The 21,287-nt window shown below is 33.4% G+C and overlaps 2 protein-coding genes across 2 annotated transcripts in view; one reads left to right on the forward strand and one right to left on the reverse strand.

The window, feature by feature from the left end:
• Positions 1–236: 236 nt before the first annotated feature.
• On the reverse strand, positions 237–15,988 carry LOC106065068 (cell division control protein 42 homolog). Its single transcript, XM_013223830.2, has 3 exons — positions 15,777–15,988; positions 11,193–11,251; positions 237–10,111 (listed from the first exon to the last, which is right to left on the reverse strand). Exons 1-3 carry the CDS (start codon positions 15,907–15,909, stop codon positions 9,710–9,712), a joined length of 594 nt encoding a protein of 197 aa, XP_013079284.1. The 5' UTR covers positions 15,910–15,988; the 3' UTR covers positions 237–9,709.
• A 3,396-nt stretch (positions 15,989–19,384) lies between these two features.
• LOC106065070 (uncharacterized) overlaps positions 19,385–21,287 on the forward strand; it is a 32,637-nt gene continuing 30,734 nt past the window's right edge. Inside the window, exon 1 of the mRNA XM_056023496.1 lies at positions 19,385–19,527. Within this exon, the coding sequence (XP_055879471.1) occupies positions 19,507–19,527 (21 nt within the window). The 5' untranslated portion in view covers positions 19,385–19,506. The remainder of the gene's footprint in view (positions 19,528–21,287) is intronic.

Genomic DNA, 21,287 nt, shown 5'->3' on the forward strand with positions numbered 1-21,287 from the left:
GTAATTAATTGTCCATAAAGCTAGCATCCTCCAACAAATCTATCAACATGTCAATAAATCTTGAACCATGTCTATTTCTCTAGCAACATGTCCATACAGCTAATATCATCCCCATAAATCTAGCAATGGCGTTCATAAATTTAGCACCATGCCTCTAAATCCATGTCACAAAGTTACACACAAATGTATTACTATTACAAAATAAATGCCTTAAAAAAAAATTGAACCTGAAAGTCTTTTAGTCAAAATTCTTTACTGCAAATAGAAAAATTCTTAGTATTTAAACAAAAGATGGTCTAAATAACATGCACAAACATAAAAGTTAAATAAGTACATGATTAAATTTACTTAAGTTAAAATCGGAATAATACCAGGTAGAACACAGTGTACTACTTTCTGTAACATTAATCCAGAAAAATTGTTTGCAATGTTTCTTGAGAACGTTTTCCAAACAAATGATTTAGTTTGCAAGACATGTTCCCAAACAAATGACTTAGTTTGCAAGATAAGTTTTACAAGTTTCAGGATAGAAGATATGTTGATGTCCTAGCCCAAAGCTCCTGGAGGAGGGCAGGAGAGTCAAACTCAGGGGCAGATTCTACAGTGGTATACAAATAGAAACAATCTCTCTCAATTTATGATCAATTTACAGGGTAAAGATGTTGAGAGAATAAAACTATCCTTTAACTGGTATAGTAGAAATTATATTATAATAGAGATAGACCAAAAAAAATACTCAATTCAGTAATTAATTAATTAAATCAATGTTAAAAGGTTTATTGACACTACCTTTTTTTTTTTTACAATGACAAAACACAATTAAGTACTTTTTAAACTCGCCTTCTATTTGCATTTAGTTATTAAAAACATAATATATTAATAATCTTTAAAACATGAAACCTATTTCACATATTCACAAAACATACTGAAAAAAAAAAGGTTCCTATTGTCTACCCTAGTTGCACCATGTTGCATAAGTCTTTTAACTTTTAATGAAGATAAATAGAGCACTTAAATATTTTACTAAATATTTTACACAGAAATATACATTTGTAAAAATAAATAGATAGATTAATGAGTAAGGCATGCTGGAAGGATGACATCACAGCTAAGATTAGAACAACAAAGGGAGGACCAGGTTGGTGGGGGGGGGGGGGAGTGCAGCTAACTCTAACAAGGGAGATTACTTTGGGTAGGCGATGGACAAACAATCACAGATGTTGGAAATAAATGAGTTGTATTCAGAGGGGGGGGGGGGGGGGGGGGGGGAATAATACTTCTTGCATGGACGGCATAATAGCATTAGCTTATTGTTTTGAATTGTTAGTGATTTGATCAACATGATGTTAACTCTTTCTCTCCGTAATTATTTACCACATTCTGGTGGAATCAACGTTGGTATCGTCAGTTAGGAGAGAAAGAGTTAAGGAAAATACACCAGATAAAGAATTACAACTTTGATTGCTACTCTATTGGAAGTGCCATGGACACCGAAACTATGATACAATACATAAATAAAGGTGCTATTTTGACTGCATGAGATGTAGATACAAATGTATTTAAAAACAGAAGTCTCTCTACTGAACAGTGGATGCACACTAGCAACCTCAACTTTAAAACAGGGTGAGTTGAATATATCAGAATAAGTTAAACAAATGAATCAATGAACTCACTCAACTCTGATACTATTTAAAGAGAGATAGTTGACATGAGCTTGTTAAATTGAGTTACAACACAATTAGAAAAATGCTTTAGAAATCAATTTTAAGAGAGTAAAAGAAACAAAAAATGTGCAATGTATTTTGTGCCCTAAATAACAAATTATTGTTCAAATAGATCCGACTGTGTAAATAGAAAAATACATCAAACATTGATTCATAAAGAAAATTGTAATTCTGTATTTTATTTTCTACTAATTAGCTCCAACTAGGTTTTTAACTGTTGTTTCCTAAAACTGTGTTCTTAAGGGAACCAACATCAAATTTATTTTTAAAGGGATTTAACTTTTTGGATCTCAATATTTTAATTTTTAAATCTCAAGTAAATCTTTTTTTAATTACCCACAATCCAAACCATGATAGGATTTTAAGAACAGCCACAGAAATAAATTATGACCTCATTTGGGGACCAAAGATTTATTTATTTTATTTATAGTTTTCTACATATGTATATTAAAAAAAAGAAATTATAATTAAATTTAAAGTGGGCTATTAGTTTAATGAAAATACAATAAAATTATATGTTACGTGTTACAATAATAATGAACCATTCTTTTCAAAAATTAAGAATTTTATGTGATACAGTTCTAAAATTTATATGTCCCATCTTAAGCAGAGGAAGCAGTGAGCTTTTGGGGATAAATTTAAGATCTATTTTTATAGTCTGTGCATTTCTTCAACAGACCATCAGTCTCAACCAAGAAGACAGCGAATACCATAAAGAGAACCACTGGTGACTTCAAGAGAATACTTCATACATCAAATGTTGATTCATCAGTTGGGACTAGAACAGGTGAGAATCACCCAAACATAGATCATCGCAGGTAGCAACATTGCCACACCAAACACCAGGTCAAAGAATCACAAAGTTATATTGAGCCAATCAACTAAACAACTGTAAACAATGGTAGGTACTCAACTATTGAGTTCATAACAGCACACACATGAACACAGAGTCTGCTTTGAAATACTGGGGTTAGCTAAGTACTATCTAGAGTGCATGGTCATTACAACAATGAAAAGAGAAATTGATCTGCACACTTTCAGAGCTTAGATTTATTTATTCTTTGTTATGTATATCGACAAACAAAGAGTTTAGAAGTCGACTTCAAGGAAAAAGCAGTGGTGGCGCCCCCTCAGGCGATGGGACAATCAATTCTAATTTATCCTCTGACAACTCCTGCAAGGAAGTTGGTGCCTAACACATGGTAAAGCATTCCTTTTGTTTGATCAATCAGTATGGTCAAGAAAAGGTACATGTTTGTTTGTAAAATGTTTTACATGTTTCGGATGTTCCTTCAGAGTTGAAGATAATTACTTCCTAGTCCAAACCTCCCGCAGGACGACGGGGGATGGGAGCGGGCAGGGTTTGAGCCCAGGACCATCGATAAATCCAAACGACAGTCCAGCGCGCAAACCGCACAACCAGGCAACCATGTTGCCTTGACACCCTCATCTAAGGCCTAAAAAAAAACTACCTATTAGAGAAAATTCTGGATACTTCCACTGTCTCTCAAGATAGAGGAAGCCCTGATATACTTCATTAATCATAATACAATGACGACTATATTTGCCACCCAGGAAGCCGAGGGCTTTGCACTGCTACTTTGTGCCTCCTCATGTGGCTTGTGAAACCTATGTGAGCCTGGAATGTTTGGCTGCACACTGGGCAAGTTATTCCAGTGGGAGCTAGTGGAAGCCATAATAACAACTCCATCAAAATAATGTGTTTCATTAAGAGTATGCATCTATTTTCTCCAAGTAATTGTGAACACAGGATTCACACCTCATTTTAGTTTAGACAAGGTAAAAAGTCAAGTTCCAGAACACCAAGCTGTAAGATCCTAGCAACAGATAGAAAAACTGCTAGACAGCATTCAGAGCATACATCAAGAACTTAAGCCTGGGAGAAATCAGCTCCAAATTTCCCTTGTCATAGGCAGCAAACATTTTTCATGCTCTACAAATAAATAATCCGTTTGACTAAAATGGAAGTTAACACTCTGGCTGGCAAAAAGAAGGAACTCCTCAACACTGTAAAGAGACAAAAGCTGAGCTGGTTTGGTCATATTGTAAGACAGGATTCAGTGTCAAAAATCATTCTTTCAAGTAGAGGAAACACAAAGAAAACCTGGCTAGACAACAAACAAGAATGGACTGGCCTCTCTCTTGATATCCTGCTAAGAACAGCTGCTGACAGGGACAAGTGGAGGGATTTGGTGACACAAACTGTCATAGCACCCTTATGGATGACGGTCAAGGAACAGATGATGAGACTGACAGTGTGGGTCAGTTAAAGCTGTCAGCCCCCCCTAATCACATATTCCCCATGTTGAGTGAAAGTGAGTCAAGTCAACAACTTATCTTATAAAGTGTACAAAACTCTCTTATCTTATCACTATGAAGAAAAGCTTGTATTATCAAACTCAAGACAACTTGTTCATAAACATCTTCATATTTGTACATAAATCACGTTTGTTTTTTTTATAGAATGTGCACAAGGCCAAAAACAATCAAACCTTCACCCTATTCTCAACTTCTCAGAATCCAACAGTTACTCTACATTTCAAAAGAAAAACAAAAAGCTTAATCCCAACTTGATTCATTACGATGACACAAAAGATGCCCAAATGAGAAAGACGAGAGGAACTCTGAATGAAAGGAAACACCACGGGAGGAGATCTCAACATCTTTTTATTGCAGCAGTGGCCTTTGAGACATGTAACTTGAGAATATTTGCAGGCCAGTGATAGGATTAGACAAACCAACCAATTACTCATTCATCAAGGGAGGTCAGCTTTACCTCCGGTAAGAAAAAAATATTTAAGAAACAAACTGGTAATGAGAATGTGACAAAAACATTTTTTTTTAAAGATTGTTTTGTTAAGGAGAAACAAGAGATTTTCCTTTTTAATTTTAAATATAAAATAGTTTTCTTTAATTATAACTCTGACATATTTGTAACAATTAATTTTGGCCAGGTTATTCTTTTTTTAATGTCTAATTAAAGGTTTTGCTGTTCTGTTATATTTTTTCTTTTTGGTTCTAGGAGATTTTATAAAAAGTGTTTTTAAAACTACTTTATTGTACAGGTCTGTGACAAACAAACACCTGTAAATCATTAAATGGCTTAAAATATTTTATAGATTTTCTTTTTCTGTTTCTAAAATCTTAAATCCATAATTTAAAAAAATAAAAAAATAATCAGAAAGCCTCTGGAAGAATTCATAATCTGATCATTAAACACAATTAAAGAAAGAAAAGAAAAGAATACATTTTGATTGAACAAAATAAAATTGTGTACAGGATATAATAAGCAAAACAAAAAGAAGGTCATGCTGATCAAATGAAACAAATCTATGAGTCATAATGTCAGAAACTGAGCATACATGAATCATATAAAAGTAGGGAAGAATAAAAAAAATTATTATTATCTACAAATGCATAAAATAATTTAACCTATTTTTCTTTATTTTGCTTTGGTTTAACTTTTCTTTTTCATAAAAAAAAAGTGTTGCAGCTTTTGAAGTTGTGAGCAGCATACCAAAGGGAGAGAAGAAAGAAAAATACATGTTAAATGCAAAAGGTTCAACTACTTGAAAAGCATCATGAGTATACAAGTCATTGCCAAACCAAATAACAAACAAAACAAAGCAAGATGGTCCATTACATACACTACTCAAAAATAAACTATGAAAATGGTTAGAACTAAATTGCGTTCTAAAATTAGACTGAGGATTCAAAAATGCTACAGGAAACTATCATTCAATTTATTTTCAGACGCAGTCTTTTGAATAAAGAAATAAATTGTAAACTATTCGGAACGTAGGCTGTCGTTGTCACACAGTTTACTCTAACTCCAAAGTTCTTCTTGCTAGACTTACTGGGGCGCGGTGGTCGAATGGTTAAGCACTTGGGTTCTGAACCTAAGGCCATGGGTTCGAATCCCGGTGAGGACTGGGCTTTTGAATTTCTGGATTTTCAGGGCGCCCCTGAGTCGTCCCAACTCTAATGGGGAAAGTAAAGGCGGTTGGTCGTTGTGCTGGCCACGTAACACCCTGCGCGTAAACCGTTGGCCAAAAAAAAAACAGATGACCTTAACATCCTCAGCCCCATAGATCGCAAGGTCTGAAAGGGGAAACTATAATTACTTAGTTGCTAGACTTAGAAGTATTAAAAAGATATTGCTTGTTTGAAAACTCACTATTTTACAACCTCAACTATAAGTACAATTAATAGTAAAAAAATATATCTACTGAAATATATATATATAATTTATTTTCTGGCCAAACCTATTGAAAAAAAATGGAATGAATCTACAGTAAAGCTTAATGATAAAAAAAAAATGTGTTCTCTTTGGGCAATGATCAAAACAAGCAAACATTTGAAAATGAGTTTCTGAAACAATATTTCTTGTAAGAAACGTATAGTTTACAATAAATACAGAAGCCAAACAAATTGAAACAAATGATGACTAGTGAAGAAATAACAAACAAAAAAAATAAAGTGAGAATCTCTTTCAGAACTAGTTAGAAAAACAAGCAATGCACAGAAGCCTGGAGATCTAGGAGACTGTTAGACATAAGAAAAGCCTAGAGATCTAGGAGACTGTTAGACATAAGAGAAGCCTGGAGATCTAGGAGACTGTTAGACATAAGAGAAGCCTGGAGATCTAGGAGACTGTTAGACATAAGAGAAGCCTGGAGATCTAGGAGACTGTTAGACATAAGAGAAGCCTGGAGATCTAGGAGACTGTTAGACATAAGAGAAGCCTGGAGATCTAGGAGACTGTTAGACATAAGAGAAGCCTGGAGATCTAGGAGACTGTTAGACATAAGAGAAGCCTGGAGATCTAGGAGACTGTTAGACATAAGAGAAGCCTGGAGATCTAGGAGACTGTTAGACATAAGAGATACAGTTCTTTATTGATTTGTACATCAGGAAATGATTTTAAAAAAAAATCCTTATTTTATAATGTGATCAAATTGGTAATAAAAGATGTAAAATTTTTAATAAAAATAGCTTCATGTGATGAAGAAAGCCAAATCATGTGAAATTTGTTTTTGGTTTAATTAGTGATGAATTATCATGTAGACATTTCTATAAATTACTTCGCAGTTATTGTTTGATGGTTTGTTTTTTTTAAGTATATTTTAAAAAATTTACTTTAATACAGATATTTAATGAGGAAAGAAAAAACGGGCACATTTTTAAATTTGAATGTTACCTACCATCTTTGAACTACTGTTGCCTTACCAAATGTACAACTGGTAACCTTTATTAAAATGTGTTAAGTCAGCACAGTGACATATGAATAGTCAGTCAATACTTAATGTCAGTAATTTCAGTTATGATGTACTAATTAAATGTAATGATTTAAATGCTGAAATATTTGAATACAAAGCAAAAGCCAGATTAAAACTTTGTTGTCGGCCAGATTAAAAATTTGCAATCCTCAAATGTTTTTTTGTCAGTTAAACTTAGCATCATTTGGGTAAGCTCTCCATTCAATGAAATATATTAAACAAAATTTTTTATGAACACATAGCATAAAATAGTTATTTAAAAATAAAAGAATACAAATGAATCAAGGATGAACAAAATGAAAAAAGTTAAGGCACACAAAACCAATGTTTGAAAACAAATACATTGTTCAAGATTTGAGCTTCAAATGTTATATCTGAGCCTGATAGATTGAAACTATCATTAAGTACATTGAATCAATACATACAAAAGAAGTATACAGTTAAAAAACTTGTGAGACAAAACTGAGCAGCTGGTTTTTTAAAAATGCACCCTTAACTTGGATTTTGAAGAGTAAACTCTAGAACTATCTCATTTTAAGCCCAGACAAACAAACTCTAGAACTACTGGGGTATCCAATTTTAAGCCAAGACAAGCAAACTCTAGAACTATCTAATTTTAAGCCCATACAAGCAAACTCTAGAACTATCTCATTTTAAGCCAAGACAAGCAAACTCTAGAACTAATTTTAAGCCAAGACAATCAAAGCCCATGAATCAAGGATAAAAAGTCATTTAGATGAAATTCCAAACGTTCAAATAGAAGAAGGTGACCAACTTTTCAAAGGTGGGAGAATGAATAATCAAACAAATTTCTGCCCCAGAACTAGACAACAAAATTAAACAACACATGTTCTGTAATCTGAAAATTGGTACTAGTGAAATTGGCCCTTGTGGAGTGTCTCCAGAGAATGTCGACCATGCCCTTAAAGGTGCATTCTCTATCAAGAGGCCCAAACAAGCAACTGGCACCAAAACATCTCTAAAGAAGTCAAACTAAATGGTAAGTGAAACTACAGCACAGTTTATCTCAGATATAGGACTAGTCATATGAACACTGCAACTTAATAAGAAGAAGAAGATGAAATTAAAAAATGGCAATGTCTGTAATGCCGATGATATCGGAAGCTCTAAGGGTAGCACAGAGAGTCATGCTGATGTTGGACACTAGGCCATTATCCTGCCATGAACTGCTTACTTATACTGAACATACCAGGTTTACTCTAATGTTAATAATGTACCATCCTGATTGACAAACTGGTAATTAAGTTTTACTGTACATAATAATTTGTGCCTCAAAGAGTATACCACTGTGGATCTATGCTAAGTGTGAGCTAACCAAACAACTGTTATATATTACATACAAACAATACATTTGAAGTTATTTTAGGTTTTGATGGCACCCTAGCTTAAATGTGTGTCGAGTGAGCAAGGTGTGTGCAATGACCCCCTAGATAACAATATACAAATGTAAACAAAATAACAATACTTGAACGCATTACAAAAAATAATGCAAGATAAGAAGTGGGCTTGAAAGTGTAAAAAAAATAATATTTTCTATGTATATAAGTGAACAATTGTATTTTTTCTCTAAGACTATAGCTCCCCTCAAAATAGAATATGTTACAAAAAAAAAATATTAGTGGGAGACAAGCAATAACAAACTGAAAACAAAATATTAACTGTAGCTAAAATTATAGGTTACTTAAAAATTAACAAAATATAGGCAATAGTATTATATGCGAAATAGTCTGAGGTTGTTTGTTTTTTTAAATGTTGAACAGTATTGAAAAATAAATGCAGGGAGTGCTAGAGGCAGTGCAGTCTACAACAAATAGAATAAACAAAGGGTAAAAACAATTAATAAATATTTTGTAGACAAAATTGTCTTTTTTATACATGACTCAATAGGTTCCGTTTATGACTAATATTTAGAATATATTGAAACAAAGGGTTTCGTAAGTTGAAAAGGTTTTTGAGATCTGCGAGTAAGTGTTAGGATGTCCACTTGAAAAGAAAATATTACAAACATTTTCATCTATTGCAATTTACTTCATTTTGTTTTAATGTGTCAAACAGATGTCTGTGAGACACCATCACAACTGTTGGTTAGTATTTGATTGTTGGCTAGTGGCTTGCTCTATGTTAACTGTCATAAAAAAAAGTTGTATCAATTTTTCACTATCCAGCTACAATCTACATAATCTGAAAAGAAGCATGTCAACATTAACAAACATTCAAAAATTAACAATGGATCTTTTCTAATCTAATAAAAAAAAAAGAAACAAACAAAATAAACCCACACATTTTACCACATAATTTCTTTTTTATAATCAAATCTCCTTTTTTTAAATTGTTTATCTAGATATGAAGATTGTGCTAATTTGCTTCAAAATTGGACAGGAAATATTAGAGACCATTTATGCAAGCTACAAGCCAACTATAGCACAGACTAGGGCAACATTTTATGACGCAGTGTTAAGGCACTTTTTTGAAGTGCCGTGATATGACAAAATGGGGAGGCTCTTCAAAATGTTAAGTCCAGCACTAAATGAGTTTCTTTGGGTCACAAGTTTGTTAAGTCAAACAGAGAAAGTTTTGCCATCTCTTACAGCTCTGGAAACAACACTATTGGATTTACTTGATAAAGCAGGCCCCAATGATATGTAAGTCTAGGAGATTGATAGATTATAAAATGTTACAACCATGCTTTCTTCTCTCCGGCTTTGTATGTTTGGGTTCAAGAACAGCAAGTAACGCCTCGTCAAAAACATCTTTCAAACCTTGCCGAGTTAGGGAGCTACATTCCACGTAAGAGTCAGCGCCCAACCTTTTAGCCAGTCGCTGGCCTTCCTCTGTCGTTACTGGGCGCAGCTTCCTCTTCTGCAGTTTGAGTTTTGTGGCCTCGTCGTCTCGTAGATCAATCTGTGTGCCCACAAGGATGAACGGGGCTTTTGGCACTGTATGATGAAACTCTGGTACCCACTTAGCCTCAGCGTGTCTCATAGACTCGGGCATGACCACAGAGTAACAAACCAAGAACACACTAGTCTCAGGATAGGATAATATCCTTAAGCTTGTGTACTCCTCCTAGTGACAGATAAAATACAATAATTAGCCTTTTATATATCTGGACAAAATGCAAACTTCATTAATATAAATCTAAAATGAGGTTTATGCAAAATGTATAAATAAACAAAACTGTGCATTGAAGAAAAAAAAAGGAATGCCAACCTATTTCTCATCTCTTTTTTAAGGATTTAATTCTCATCATTTTTTTGTCACCTTTAGCCTCTACAGAATCAATCTTTTATTCTTTCCTGGCATTGGCTTGATTAGCCTTGCCTGCTCTTAGTAATTATTAACAATACTCAATTTATAAGACATAAATATAAAATAAATATTGTTGCTTAAGAAACTAAACAGGACGCTTCTTTGTAAAATGTTTGTAAAATGTTTTACATTTTTCAGATGTTCCTTCAGAGTTGAAGGTAGTTTACTTTCTGGTCCAAACCTCCCGCACGACGAGCGGGCAGGGTTTGAATCCGGGACCATCGATAAATCCAAACGACAGTCCAGGGCGCAAACCTCACGACTAGGCTGCCATCCACGACCAGGTTAGATTTGATTAGGGACCAATAGTTTGTGTTGGTTTCATTTTGCATCATTCCACTATTAAAATTTTTGCAAGCTGTCAGTTTAGATAATTATATCTTTTATAAGTGCTATTGGTTTAGTCAATTGTAGTTGTGCCCAAATATGTAAATCATAGCTAAGACCTGCATTTCTCCTTAATTTTTTGACAAACCTTTTATTATATATTATATATTTATATTAAGTTCTATTGATGTTTCTCACAAGAATATGTGTAGGATTTTTTTGAAGAAGAAGACGACCTTGATCTATAATTTAAAATTTTTGGAAACACTTAATTTTTAAAATTTTTTTAAATAAAATGTTTTTACTTTTTGATCCTTGTTGAGTTTCACAGTTGTATTAGTTGGCATAAGTGCAACCAAATATTAAGAAAAGCAAAGTATTATATTTTCAATATTAATTTTCAAAAGCTGCAGTCAACTACAAAAATAATGACAATTAAACCAAAGATTTCCCTACAACAAATATAAAAAAAAAAACTATTAAAATTTGAACCTAAATTAATTCCACTTACCTGGCCAGCTGTGTCAAACAACCCTAACTGGTGAGGCTGACCTTTTATATTGACTGTCACTGTATAGAACAAAAAATGCTAAATAAATAATTAATGCCAAAAAATAAAGAAATAGATCAACTTGAATTATGAAAATCAAGTAGAATTACAATTAAAATGTATGGTGTACACCTCTTAATGTAGAATTTAATGTCAGATTTGAGCAGTATTGAAGATTAAATAAATAAAACCTAAAAATCTGAGTCAATAAAAGGGAATGATTCTGGCTATATATTCATAAAGGACCTATCATATTTTTAGTGATATAAAATTAGAGGAATCACAATCGACTCACGCCTTGGAAAACTCATGAACGTAGTTGATGTGACCATCACATATGCAATCAACGTGACTGTCATGCAGTGTATGGGTGTGGTTTCCAAGGTAAGGACGAGGAAAGGGGAGTGGATATTTTTGGTTGGGTAGGTTGGAGCATTTCTGATGAGCTCATGAGCTGGTCTATCATAATGAATGTTAAAGTCAGGGATGTGATTGTTGAGGGGAAAGTATTTCAAGAGATGTGAGACAGTAAAGACATGCTTTTTATGTTTGTGAGTTAGGTCTTTGTTTAAATATGATTTTAATTGTCTTTAATGTAACCCACTCTTATGTTCAATCTGTGAATATGGTTAATAAAAGTTAGTTATATTGGGTCTTTTCAAGTTTATTTCATTAAGAATTAAATATGCCTACATCAGTTTAGTTTCACTACCTGTTTGGAGCTACAAAACAAATTATCAAGCATTATAATGAATTATAATGAATAATTACAGCTGTATTTTTTCTCAAACCTTTTTTTTTAATATTGTGATATTTTTTATTTCGTAAAGTTGAAGAAGTCATTTGACTGGAAAACTGATTGGTTTTAATATTGATAATAACCCTAAAACATATACATATATATATCAATTTTCACTATTCTCAATTCTACGTATATAAGAAATCAGACAGTCAAAAGACTAACTACTGATCCCTCTAGATCTAGCAAAGTTGTGTATTTAAATTTTGAGGCTTATGTAGTTTATCTGGGTCTAGTCTAGAACATTGTTACTTTAAGAAGCTCTGAACTAGGTAGTTTGATTAGCAATTAGAATGGTATCATATTGATCCCATTGACAATTTCTTCTATTTCGTTTTTGATAACAGTACTAATGTGTATTAATGCTTTATGTAATAATTGTGTTTGACTCAATTATTAATTTTTAAAAATATGAAGAATTACAATTTTTCCCGTCTGTAGATTTTGTCTTTATTTTAATTATTTCAATAAACACAGTACAGTGTTGTTTTGTTTTTTAAATGGTTTTAAAATTAAGCTGCTACATTTTAATCTTTTTGTTTATTAAACCTGTGGACAAGCTATTCAATAGGATTAACTAAATTTTAATGGATCTAGATGTATATATTATATGTTTGTAAAATGTTTTGTTTATCTATTACATAATTATAATCTGGATTCTACTCTAGACTCTAGATCTAGATAATCAATATATCTTTTTTCTATTGCCCTATATATATTATTATATATATATATATATGAGTGTTTCTCCAGTACTGGTGACCAAAAGGTATTGGTTCACTAAAAAGTCTATATATCTCTAAAAATTCTTATGAAATGTCACAGTTTTTATTTCATTGCATTTAGAAATGATTAATGTATAAATTGTGATATTTTGAGCTTGAAAGGTAAAATAAGGTGCAAAGTGTAATTTTTAAATCATACAAAATGTGTGAAATAGTACACAAACTGGCATCTTTTGATGTAACACGGAACACTTGGCTTAGTTTGAGGTAATATTCTACTAAAACCAAGTAGTATTGAACAGACATACTTGTTGAAAAATAACAACATAATAACACTGCATTATCTATATCTTTTTATTTTATATTTCTTTGTGTATTACTTTGATGTTATCGTAAATAAGGAGGTGTCACAGGTGCATTATACCTCTATCAATTGTAAACAAAGTAAAAGCAGACTGCTCTCTGTAGTGTGTTTCTGTTACTAAAAGCATCAAAAATTTATTAACACTCTGGTTTTTCTTTAAAACTGCAGAAATTTATAAAACTTAAGTAAAATAGGTCTTGGTGTCGCAGATGAAGCACCTCAAACACGCTTGACAATAAGGACATTTTTTATGCAAAGTTATTAATGTGATGGGAATTACTTTTATGGTATCTCTGATACTGCTTTGTACACAAGTAGTGCCATTTTATTGGTAAAACGCTACAAAGTAATTAAGAAGAGACATTAATAGACATGGTGTCCGGCCTATTTTCACTGTAGCCCCTGAAAGACAGCAGTTGACATTTTTTTTTAATCAACCCAGAAAATATCAGAGATCTGGATATAAGTAGTTTACTCACCAAAGTTTTGAATTACAATATGAATCAAGCTTATTATTCTCAATTTTGATCTAGAATACTTAGAATACTTTTAAAAACATCTAAGTTGAAATAAACCTCATTGTTTTATCCTTGCTTGTGATGCTTCATGGAACACTGAACAAGTTCTGATCTAGATTATTCTAGATCTTATCTTATCTTATATAATACAGACGTTACTTCAAAAAAGAAGATTACATCCTATGCGTCATGCATTCAGTCATGCATATTAACCAATGCCTTAAATTCTGCCAAGTCACTGGTTTTCCTGGCTAGCTCAGGCAATCCAAATAGCACTAGGGAAGAAGGAGTATTTGTACAAATTTGTCCTAGCATATGGGATGAGGAATGTGCCTTTATTTTTGTGTCTTTCTGAGTATTTTATTAAATTTTGTTTTTGTATTTGAAGATTATGGTTCAGTGTTTTATGTATAATTGCTACTTTACTTTTGAGTCTTCTGTCCTGAAGGCTTTCTAAATTTAAAGATTTTACCAAAGGTCTAGTGTACATTCAAAGCTATTCTATATTTCAATTTATATGTAAATCTAGTTTTAAATGTTGTTCTTGGTGCATTAGAACTAAGAAAGCTGCATATGATTAGGTCCTTTATAAGGTAATTATGTAGACTACGCTATATTTTTAAAGAATAGCTGAACACACACACACACTTAAAAGCATGGTAGATATATTTGTAGTTATAGAAAACTATATTGTGAATCCCCTAATAAAAGAATAATGGACCTCATTCACCAATCGTAAACAAACAAACATTGAGCCACATGATTCTCTATCTCTTCTATACAAATTACGATCTAATTTTAATCAACAATGGTTATCAGGTGACAGGGTTTTTTTCTTTGTTTTATCAATATTATCACATGACCATTTGTTTTGGTGAATGAGGTCCATTGATAGTTTTTTAAAAGTTGTAGTTCAGCATGTATTGAAAAAAAAAAAGCTATATTTAAAATTCGTGTCCAGTTGTAACAAACGTAACATTTTGTGATATAATAGTCATGTTATAATAAATGCTTGAATTATTGTTCAGAAATATAATAGCAAATATAATAGCTTAAATATATTTAGCTATATAATGCAAGTATAGCATAAATTCCAAAGTTCTGTTATCCTACAAAAAATACTATTTGAAAATTTTTTATCAGTAGTATTACAGGTGCTACCATTTTTTAACCTGAGCTCAAAAATTACTTAAGTGTCAAAAACTTAAATTTCTTTATCAAGCTGATTAATACAAAAGAAACATTCAAATTATGTGAATAACAAACACCTCTAAATATTTAGTTGTACTTAATTTATCTGTGATGCACCTGAAATGCTGAAGTGGGTACCCCCTTAACCAGCATTGCTATGGAAATGTATATATTCCAATTATTTTTCTATTGATAAAATACAATAGCTGAAGAAGTGAATACACTTGAAATGAAACAAAAACTTTAAATTTAATTTTTAGCCTTATGTGAGACTTTTTTTTAATACCAGTCAGTTAAGACAGTACAGGAGAAACACTTTCATTTGATCTAGAGATATTTAAAGCTTAGACTAGAACAAGAAGCATTTAAATATTGAGATGCAGATCTAGATTCTATAAAATAAAAAAAAAAGTATTTTGAGCAACAAGTGTAATCAATCATCAATGACTTGAATGAATGAAACAACTGTTAGCAGAATGACTGAGTTGAGTCTCAGTTGAGTCAACAACCAGTTGCAAGGCCATTTGGCCCAGCTCAGTGCAGTACTACTAGAAATTAGAATCAAGACATTCAAGAGTCTAGATAGAAGTAGATTTAATTTAACTCCTAGAATGCCTAGATTAGCCTATTAAGGCTAGTATATATTAGGATAGATCATGTAGTTTGTAGCTCTAGAATTCTAGATCTATATTATTCTTCTAGTGACATTCTAGTCCTACTCCTAAGTCTCAGGACAGTAGACTACTAGATCTTAATTCTAATACTAACATAGATTCCTTCTGTCTGTCTGTAATGTAGTGACGAGTGAGTCGGGTGTCTCATTCAAAATCAACTCATAAACTCATTGTACTTGTTACTTGTTGCAGACTGTAGTAGAGACTAGAGTCACTAACTTGACTGACTAAGACTAGTCACTAAGACTTACTAAGAGTGTAAAAGCTCACTTACCAGCGTAATTGTCAAAAACTGTAGGTACATATTCCGTTGGAAATTTATTAGTTGCATAGCTCATCAACATGCAAGTCTTCCCAACTGCTCCGTCACCAACAACAACACATTTTATAAATTTGTTTTCAGTCATTTTTAATTGATAAAACGCTTCCTGATTATCTAGCCAGCTTAGTCCATTTAGACATTTTAAATAATGTATTCATAGGTCAGTGATGTGTATATCTTTTTCCTGTAGAATTACCTCCCTTAGGTAATTCCGGAGAAAATAAAAATAAAAAAAAAAGAGTATGAATTCATTTCTAAATTTATCTAGCTGTAAATAATTTCAAGGTGAATCATCATATTGCAGTAATTTGAATCTATTAGTAGAATCCGGATTTAAAAAAAAAAAAAAAATATTATAATAACAGACGTTATGAATGTATTCAGTCACTCTCTTACACTAAAGTAGGTTAAAGCAGGGGGAAAAAAACAACAAAAGGTGGGGGTCGTGAAAGTGACTTGATCAAGAAATGAAACTCTCCACTTTCCTTGGCCAGGGGACACACATTAAGCCGGCAGAATTTCACACGTTAGCAATGATCTGCTGAATATCTTTTGACAACAGGCAGAACAAGGTCGATCTTTTAAATACCATATAAAATTATCGTTCGAGCTCCATGTTTGCTTTCTATGTATGACTCATGTAAGCAAATACAATTGGTTGATTTCTTTATCATTCATTCTACTTACACATACTGTAAAAAAAAAAAAAAAAAGAAGGGGGATGGGGTTATTTGCCGTTCCCCTTGGACACTACGGCTGCATGGAAGGTGGGGGGGGGGGGGGCATCGTTCCGACATTGATTTAAGCCCTTTTTTTTTCTTTTAATTTACAAAGAAAAATATGTAAATGTACACAAAGAGATAGATGTGCTTTTCTTTAGAATATAAATCAGTGAAGTGAATTTAAAGATTATATTTAACCATAAGAAACTTTAGTTAGAGAATAAGAGAAAGACTTTTTTTTTACAAAGAAAAATATGTAAATGTACAATAGTACATAAAGAGATAGACATGTTTTTTTACTGTAGCATATTGTAGGCCCTAATAACTGAAGGGAAGCAAACTCAACGAGACATAGATGTTTATTTACAGGACATCACAAAAACATGTAGAACAACAAATCTTGAGCACATCATCTTTACATCAGCTCTCACTTTGGCGGAAATCGTTTTCTATCTCCAATGTCAACATCCGACTTAGTCTTGTCACTAATAGTGCAAACCTTCTTTCTGCACTAGCCTGGATTGCGGTGCGCATGGCAGAGTTATAACAGTATAATACTGTGATGTGACTAACACAGAAGATGTGACCTAATAAGTACAAAGAAACATATGTAAATGAAGGTTTTATCTCAGGTTTTATCTCACAATTTTCGAGTTTTACCCTTATATTGCCATTACCATTAACCAGCTTTACATAACGTTCATTTAGAAAGATCTGTTAACAAACACAATGTAGGTGCAAGGTGCTTTGATTATTTTTTTTTTCATGAAAAACTTTAACTAGTGACAATCTACTGTAGACATACATAGTAATCCTAGTCATTATTTCCTCCGTTGTAATAAAAACAAATATCTGGAAGAGTAAGAACAGCTTCAACGTAAAATTAAAACTCTGTTCCTCGCTAGGGGTCTCTATAGGCCTATTCTGGATCTACATTTAGCTTTGACAGTTGACGCTGAACGCTGAAGCTAAAAGAAGAGTTCTAGACTCTGAGAGCAAATGCTGCAGAAAGACTGCTAGATATCGATACCAGGGAAAAAAAAATCAAATGGGTTTGCACTTTTACAAATCGACATTTTATTTCTCAAAAATAAAAAAAATCTAATACTGTGAAGAGACGAAATCTGAGCTAACATATTGTAAGGCACGACTCTCGTTCAAAAGTCATTCTTTAAGGTACAGTGAAGGCAGCACGAAAGGAAGAAAAGAAAAGCTGGACAACGTGAAAAAAATGGACATGCCTTTCACTTGATATTCTACTAAGGACAGCTGCTGACAGGAAAGAGAAAAAGGGAATTGGTTACGCGAACCATCGAATCACTCTTACTCTCAACCAAGGCAGAGATGAGAATTTAACCCTTTAGACGCGTGTGGTAGTTTAGCCTCTAAACACTAGCATTGTAATTCCATTTTGTATGCACTCATTGTAAAAAAAGCTCAGCACTTTAAGGGTTAAAAAAAAACGTATCTTATTTTCATGTACGCGATAAATGACTTCGTTCACAGAGCTGATTACATTTAATGGATGAACAGTTTAGTTCTGATTCTGCTTAGTTTACTACTGAACTAGGAAATACAAATGAATAATGCTCCTTCTTTCCTAGTGCAATTAGAGAATGGAATGGGTTGCCTGAATCAGTCAGAAAAACCAACGACTTAGCAGAGTTTAAGTCACTGATTAACATGTATGACTTGATTAACACATGAAATGCGTAGGACGTAATTATTTTCTTTTTTTTTTTTTTTTTTTTTTTTTTTTGAAGTAACGTCTGTATAAGATAAGATAGTATTGTCTTTGCTTTTAAGTTTATATAAAAAAAAAGTAAAGATATGATGATGTCATTTATAAGTAAGCATACACATTGTACATACTACGAATTGCAGACAACTGAAGTTAAAAGTTGGGGTAATTTTAGAAGTCAGCTGGTGTCTTGGGTATTCCACTTTCTGGTGCTTTTTGTCTAACTTAGATGTAGATCTATAGTGTGTGGTTCTATTTGAATGGGAGACGAACGTACGCCAAAAGCAGCCTTTTTTTTTTTGTGAGCTCAAAAGTGGTCGACGTAACAGACGTGCCCAACGGAAACGATTACAAGAGCAGCTTAGGCGCCAACTTGCCTTAGCAGACATAGAAGAGAGAGCCTACTTTGATGCGGCTTCAGAACGAGACAGCTGGAGGTCATTCACAAAGGCCGCGGGATGCACATTAAAGATCAAAAGAAAATCCGCTGCCGAGGACAGACGCAGACGGCAAAAAGAAAATCTTAATCGACCACCGGCAGACAATGGTTATGCTTGCCCTGGATGTGGCAAAATATGTAGGTCACAGCTGGGGCTGCTTTGCCACGGGAAATACTGCATTCCTCATTAATCTTCGGACTCGAAGAGAAGCCTTATTATTATTATTGTTTGTCGTCCCTACCCCTTCCAGTCATGGCGCGAAGCATCAAAATAATAATTCATTAAATTGTCCACAGAAAACAAGGGACAGTCTTATCTATGTCGCTAGGAAAGGATCGACTGGATAACTCTAAGAAAGACGCATATGTCTAAATTTTGGTTAACTTTGTGACCCAAGGAACAATACCGACAAAGACAGACCCCTACGACCTAAAGAGAACTTAACTCGACCCCACACCCCCGGACTACGGCTTTATTATGCATTAGATGTAGTAAATATATAGACCATGTCTGGGTCTGCGTGGCTTCGAAGTGAAAACCTGCAGTCTTACTTTTACTTCTGGTTGGAAAACATAAAGCAATGCCTAATTGTGCCTTTGTTTCGAGCATTCCATATTTTTCAATCGCCCAAAGTAATCTAGAAACCACATATTTGAATGACGTCAGGTTCGCAGATGACGCAAAGTAAATCTCATTCCGGAGGATCTACAAGAGATTGTTATGTTTTAAGGGATGTTTTTATACTTTTAAAACCATAATGTTTATCTGGTCATACCCACATGGATCACGATGCGTCTGAGGTAGGTTTTGGTAGCAAAGTGCCAAGAAAACGAATCTTTAAACCGATAATGTTTTCCAAATTAATGTCTAGATCTAGATCTAGATCTAATTGTGAAGGAATGCATTTAACATTGTAACAAGACATCACCATGGTAATTGGTATTAAAGATGGCGGATGCACGTCTTGTAGATAGACTGCAGTCACTAGTAGGCCTATAACTAGATCTTGACTATGAGTCTATCAGTTATGAGTCTATCTATTACTAGATCTAGATAATAGTAGATCTGTTAGCAATATTTAGGACATGGGCACAAAACGAAATAATTTATTTTTTAAAGCTGCTCCTTATTTTAATGTTTAATGCTTAGATAAATTAGATTTAGATCAAGAGATCTATCAGTATCATAATCATTAATGACATTATCACATTTTTCTCCCACGGCTGACGGGATTGTGAGCTTCTTTATTAGACCTATTGTAACTGGATCACTCTTTCGTTTAGTATCAATTATTTACATCTAATGCTCAGTGGCGTAGCAGGATTTGGGGGCCCGGGGAATCGACCTTTTTATCATATGGGCCCTTGCGTTTTTTACTTTCGACATCATAACATGAGATAATGTACTTAATAAATATATCATCAAGACTCTTTTCATGAATTGTTGTTTATTGATAAGATAATGCACAAATGGCAATTCACAATTCATATCGCCTCATGTCGTGCTTTCTGTAATGCAGCAAAAACATCTATAACAAGAAAACTTGTTGAAACATCACGGATAGATATAGATGCCCATGGTAGTTGAAAGATCTATGGTGCTTGTTGATATGACTATAATGATTATTGATACATCCTTAGTGATTTTTACAAATCTTCTATCAACTCACTCTGTCTGTCTGTCTGGTAAAAGCGTTATTTCTCCCACACCAATTCTCGGATCAAGTTGAAACTTTGCACAATTATTCATTGGCAAAGACAAGACATGAATCGTTAAAAAAAAGTAACCTATTAGACATTTAATTACTGGTAATTTTGTGTTTGTTATAATATGATGCAGATGCATAATATGCCATTGATTGTCAAAGTAGTGCGGTTAAAACTCAAGTTTCACTTCCTGTAACCTCTGGCCTGTGTTAGGTAAAAAAGTAAAGTTCCCATTTCAGACCTTTCGATCTATAAGGCAGACAATGTAAAAGGCATCTGTTTCTATGGCTGACGCTAACGAGGGTGTCATGTGGCCAGCACAACGACCAACCGCTTTACTCCCTACAAAAAAAAAATGGCAGGCACCCAAAAGAGTAGGGTTGACTCAGGGACGCCCTTAAAATCCAGAAATTAAAAATCCCAGATTTCACCGAAATTCGAACCTGGGACCCTTTGTGTGCTATACTAAACACCTTATCGTCCATAAGTCCTGTACTAAACACCTTATCGCCCATAAGTCCTGTACTAAACACCTTATCGCCCTTAAGTCCAGTACTAAACACCTTATCGCCCATAAGTCCAGTACTAAACACCTTATCATCCATAAGTCCAGTACTAAACACCTTATCATCCATAAGTCCAGTACTAAACACCTTATCATCCATAAGTCCAGTACTAAACACCTTATCATCCATAAGTCCAGTACTAAACACCTTATCATCCATAAGTCCAGTACTAAACACCTTATCGCCCATAAGTCCAGTACTAAACACCTTATCATCCATAAGTCCAGTACTAAACACCTTATCATCCATAAGTCCAGTACTAAACACCTTATCATCCATAAGTCCAGT

Source organism: Biomphalaria glabrata, chromosome 3, assembly GCF_947242115.1.
Source record: "Biomphalaria glabrata chromosome 3, xgBioGlab47.1, whole genome shotgun sequence".
NCBI lineage: Eukaryota > Metazoa > Mollusca > Gastropoda > Planorbidae > Biomphalaria > Biomphalaria glabrata.

Coding starts and splice junctions, on each gene's coding strand:
- LOC106065068 (XM_013223830.2), bottom strand. CDS start 15,909: ATGACTGAAAACAAATTTATAAAATGTGTTGTTGTTGGTGACGGAGCA. Junction 11,252..15,776: donor AGTTTTTGACAATTACGCTG/GTAAGTGAGCTT, acceptor TGTTCTATACAG/TGACAGTCAATATAAAAGGT. Junction 10,112..11,192: donor TGTTTGACACAGCTGGCCAG/GTAAGTGGAATT, acceptor ATCTGTCACTAG/GAGGAGTACACAAGCTTAAG.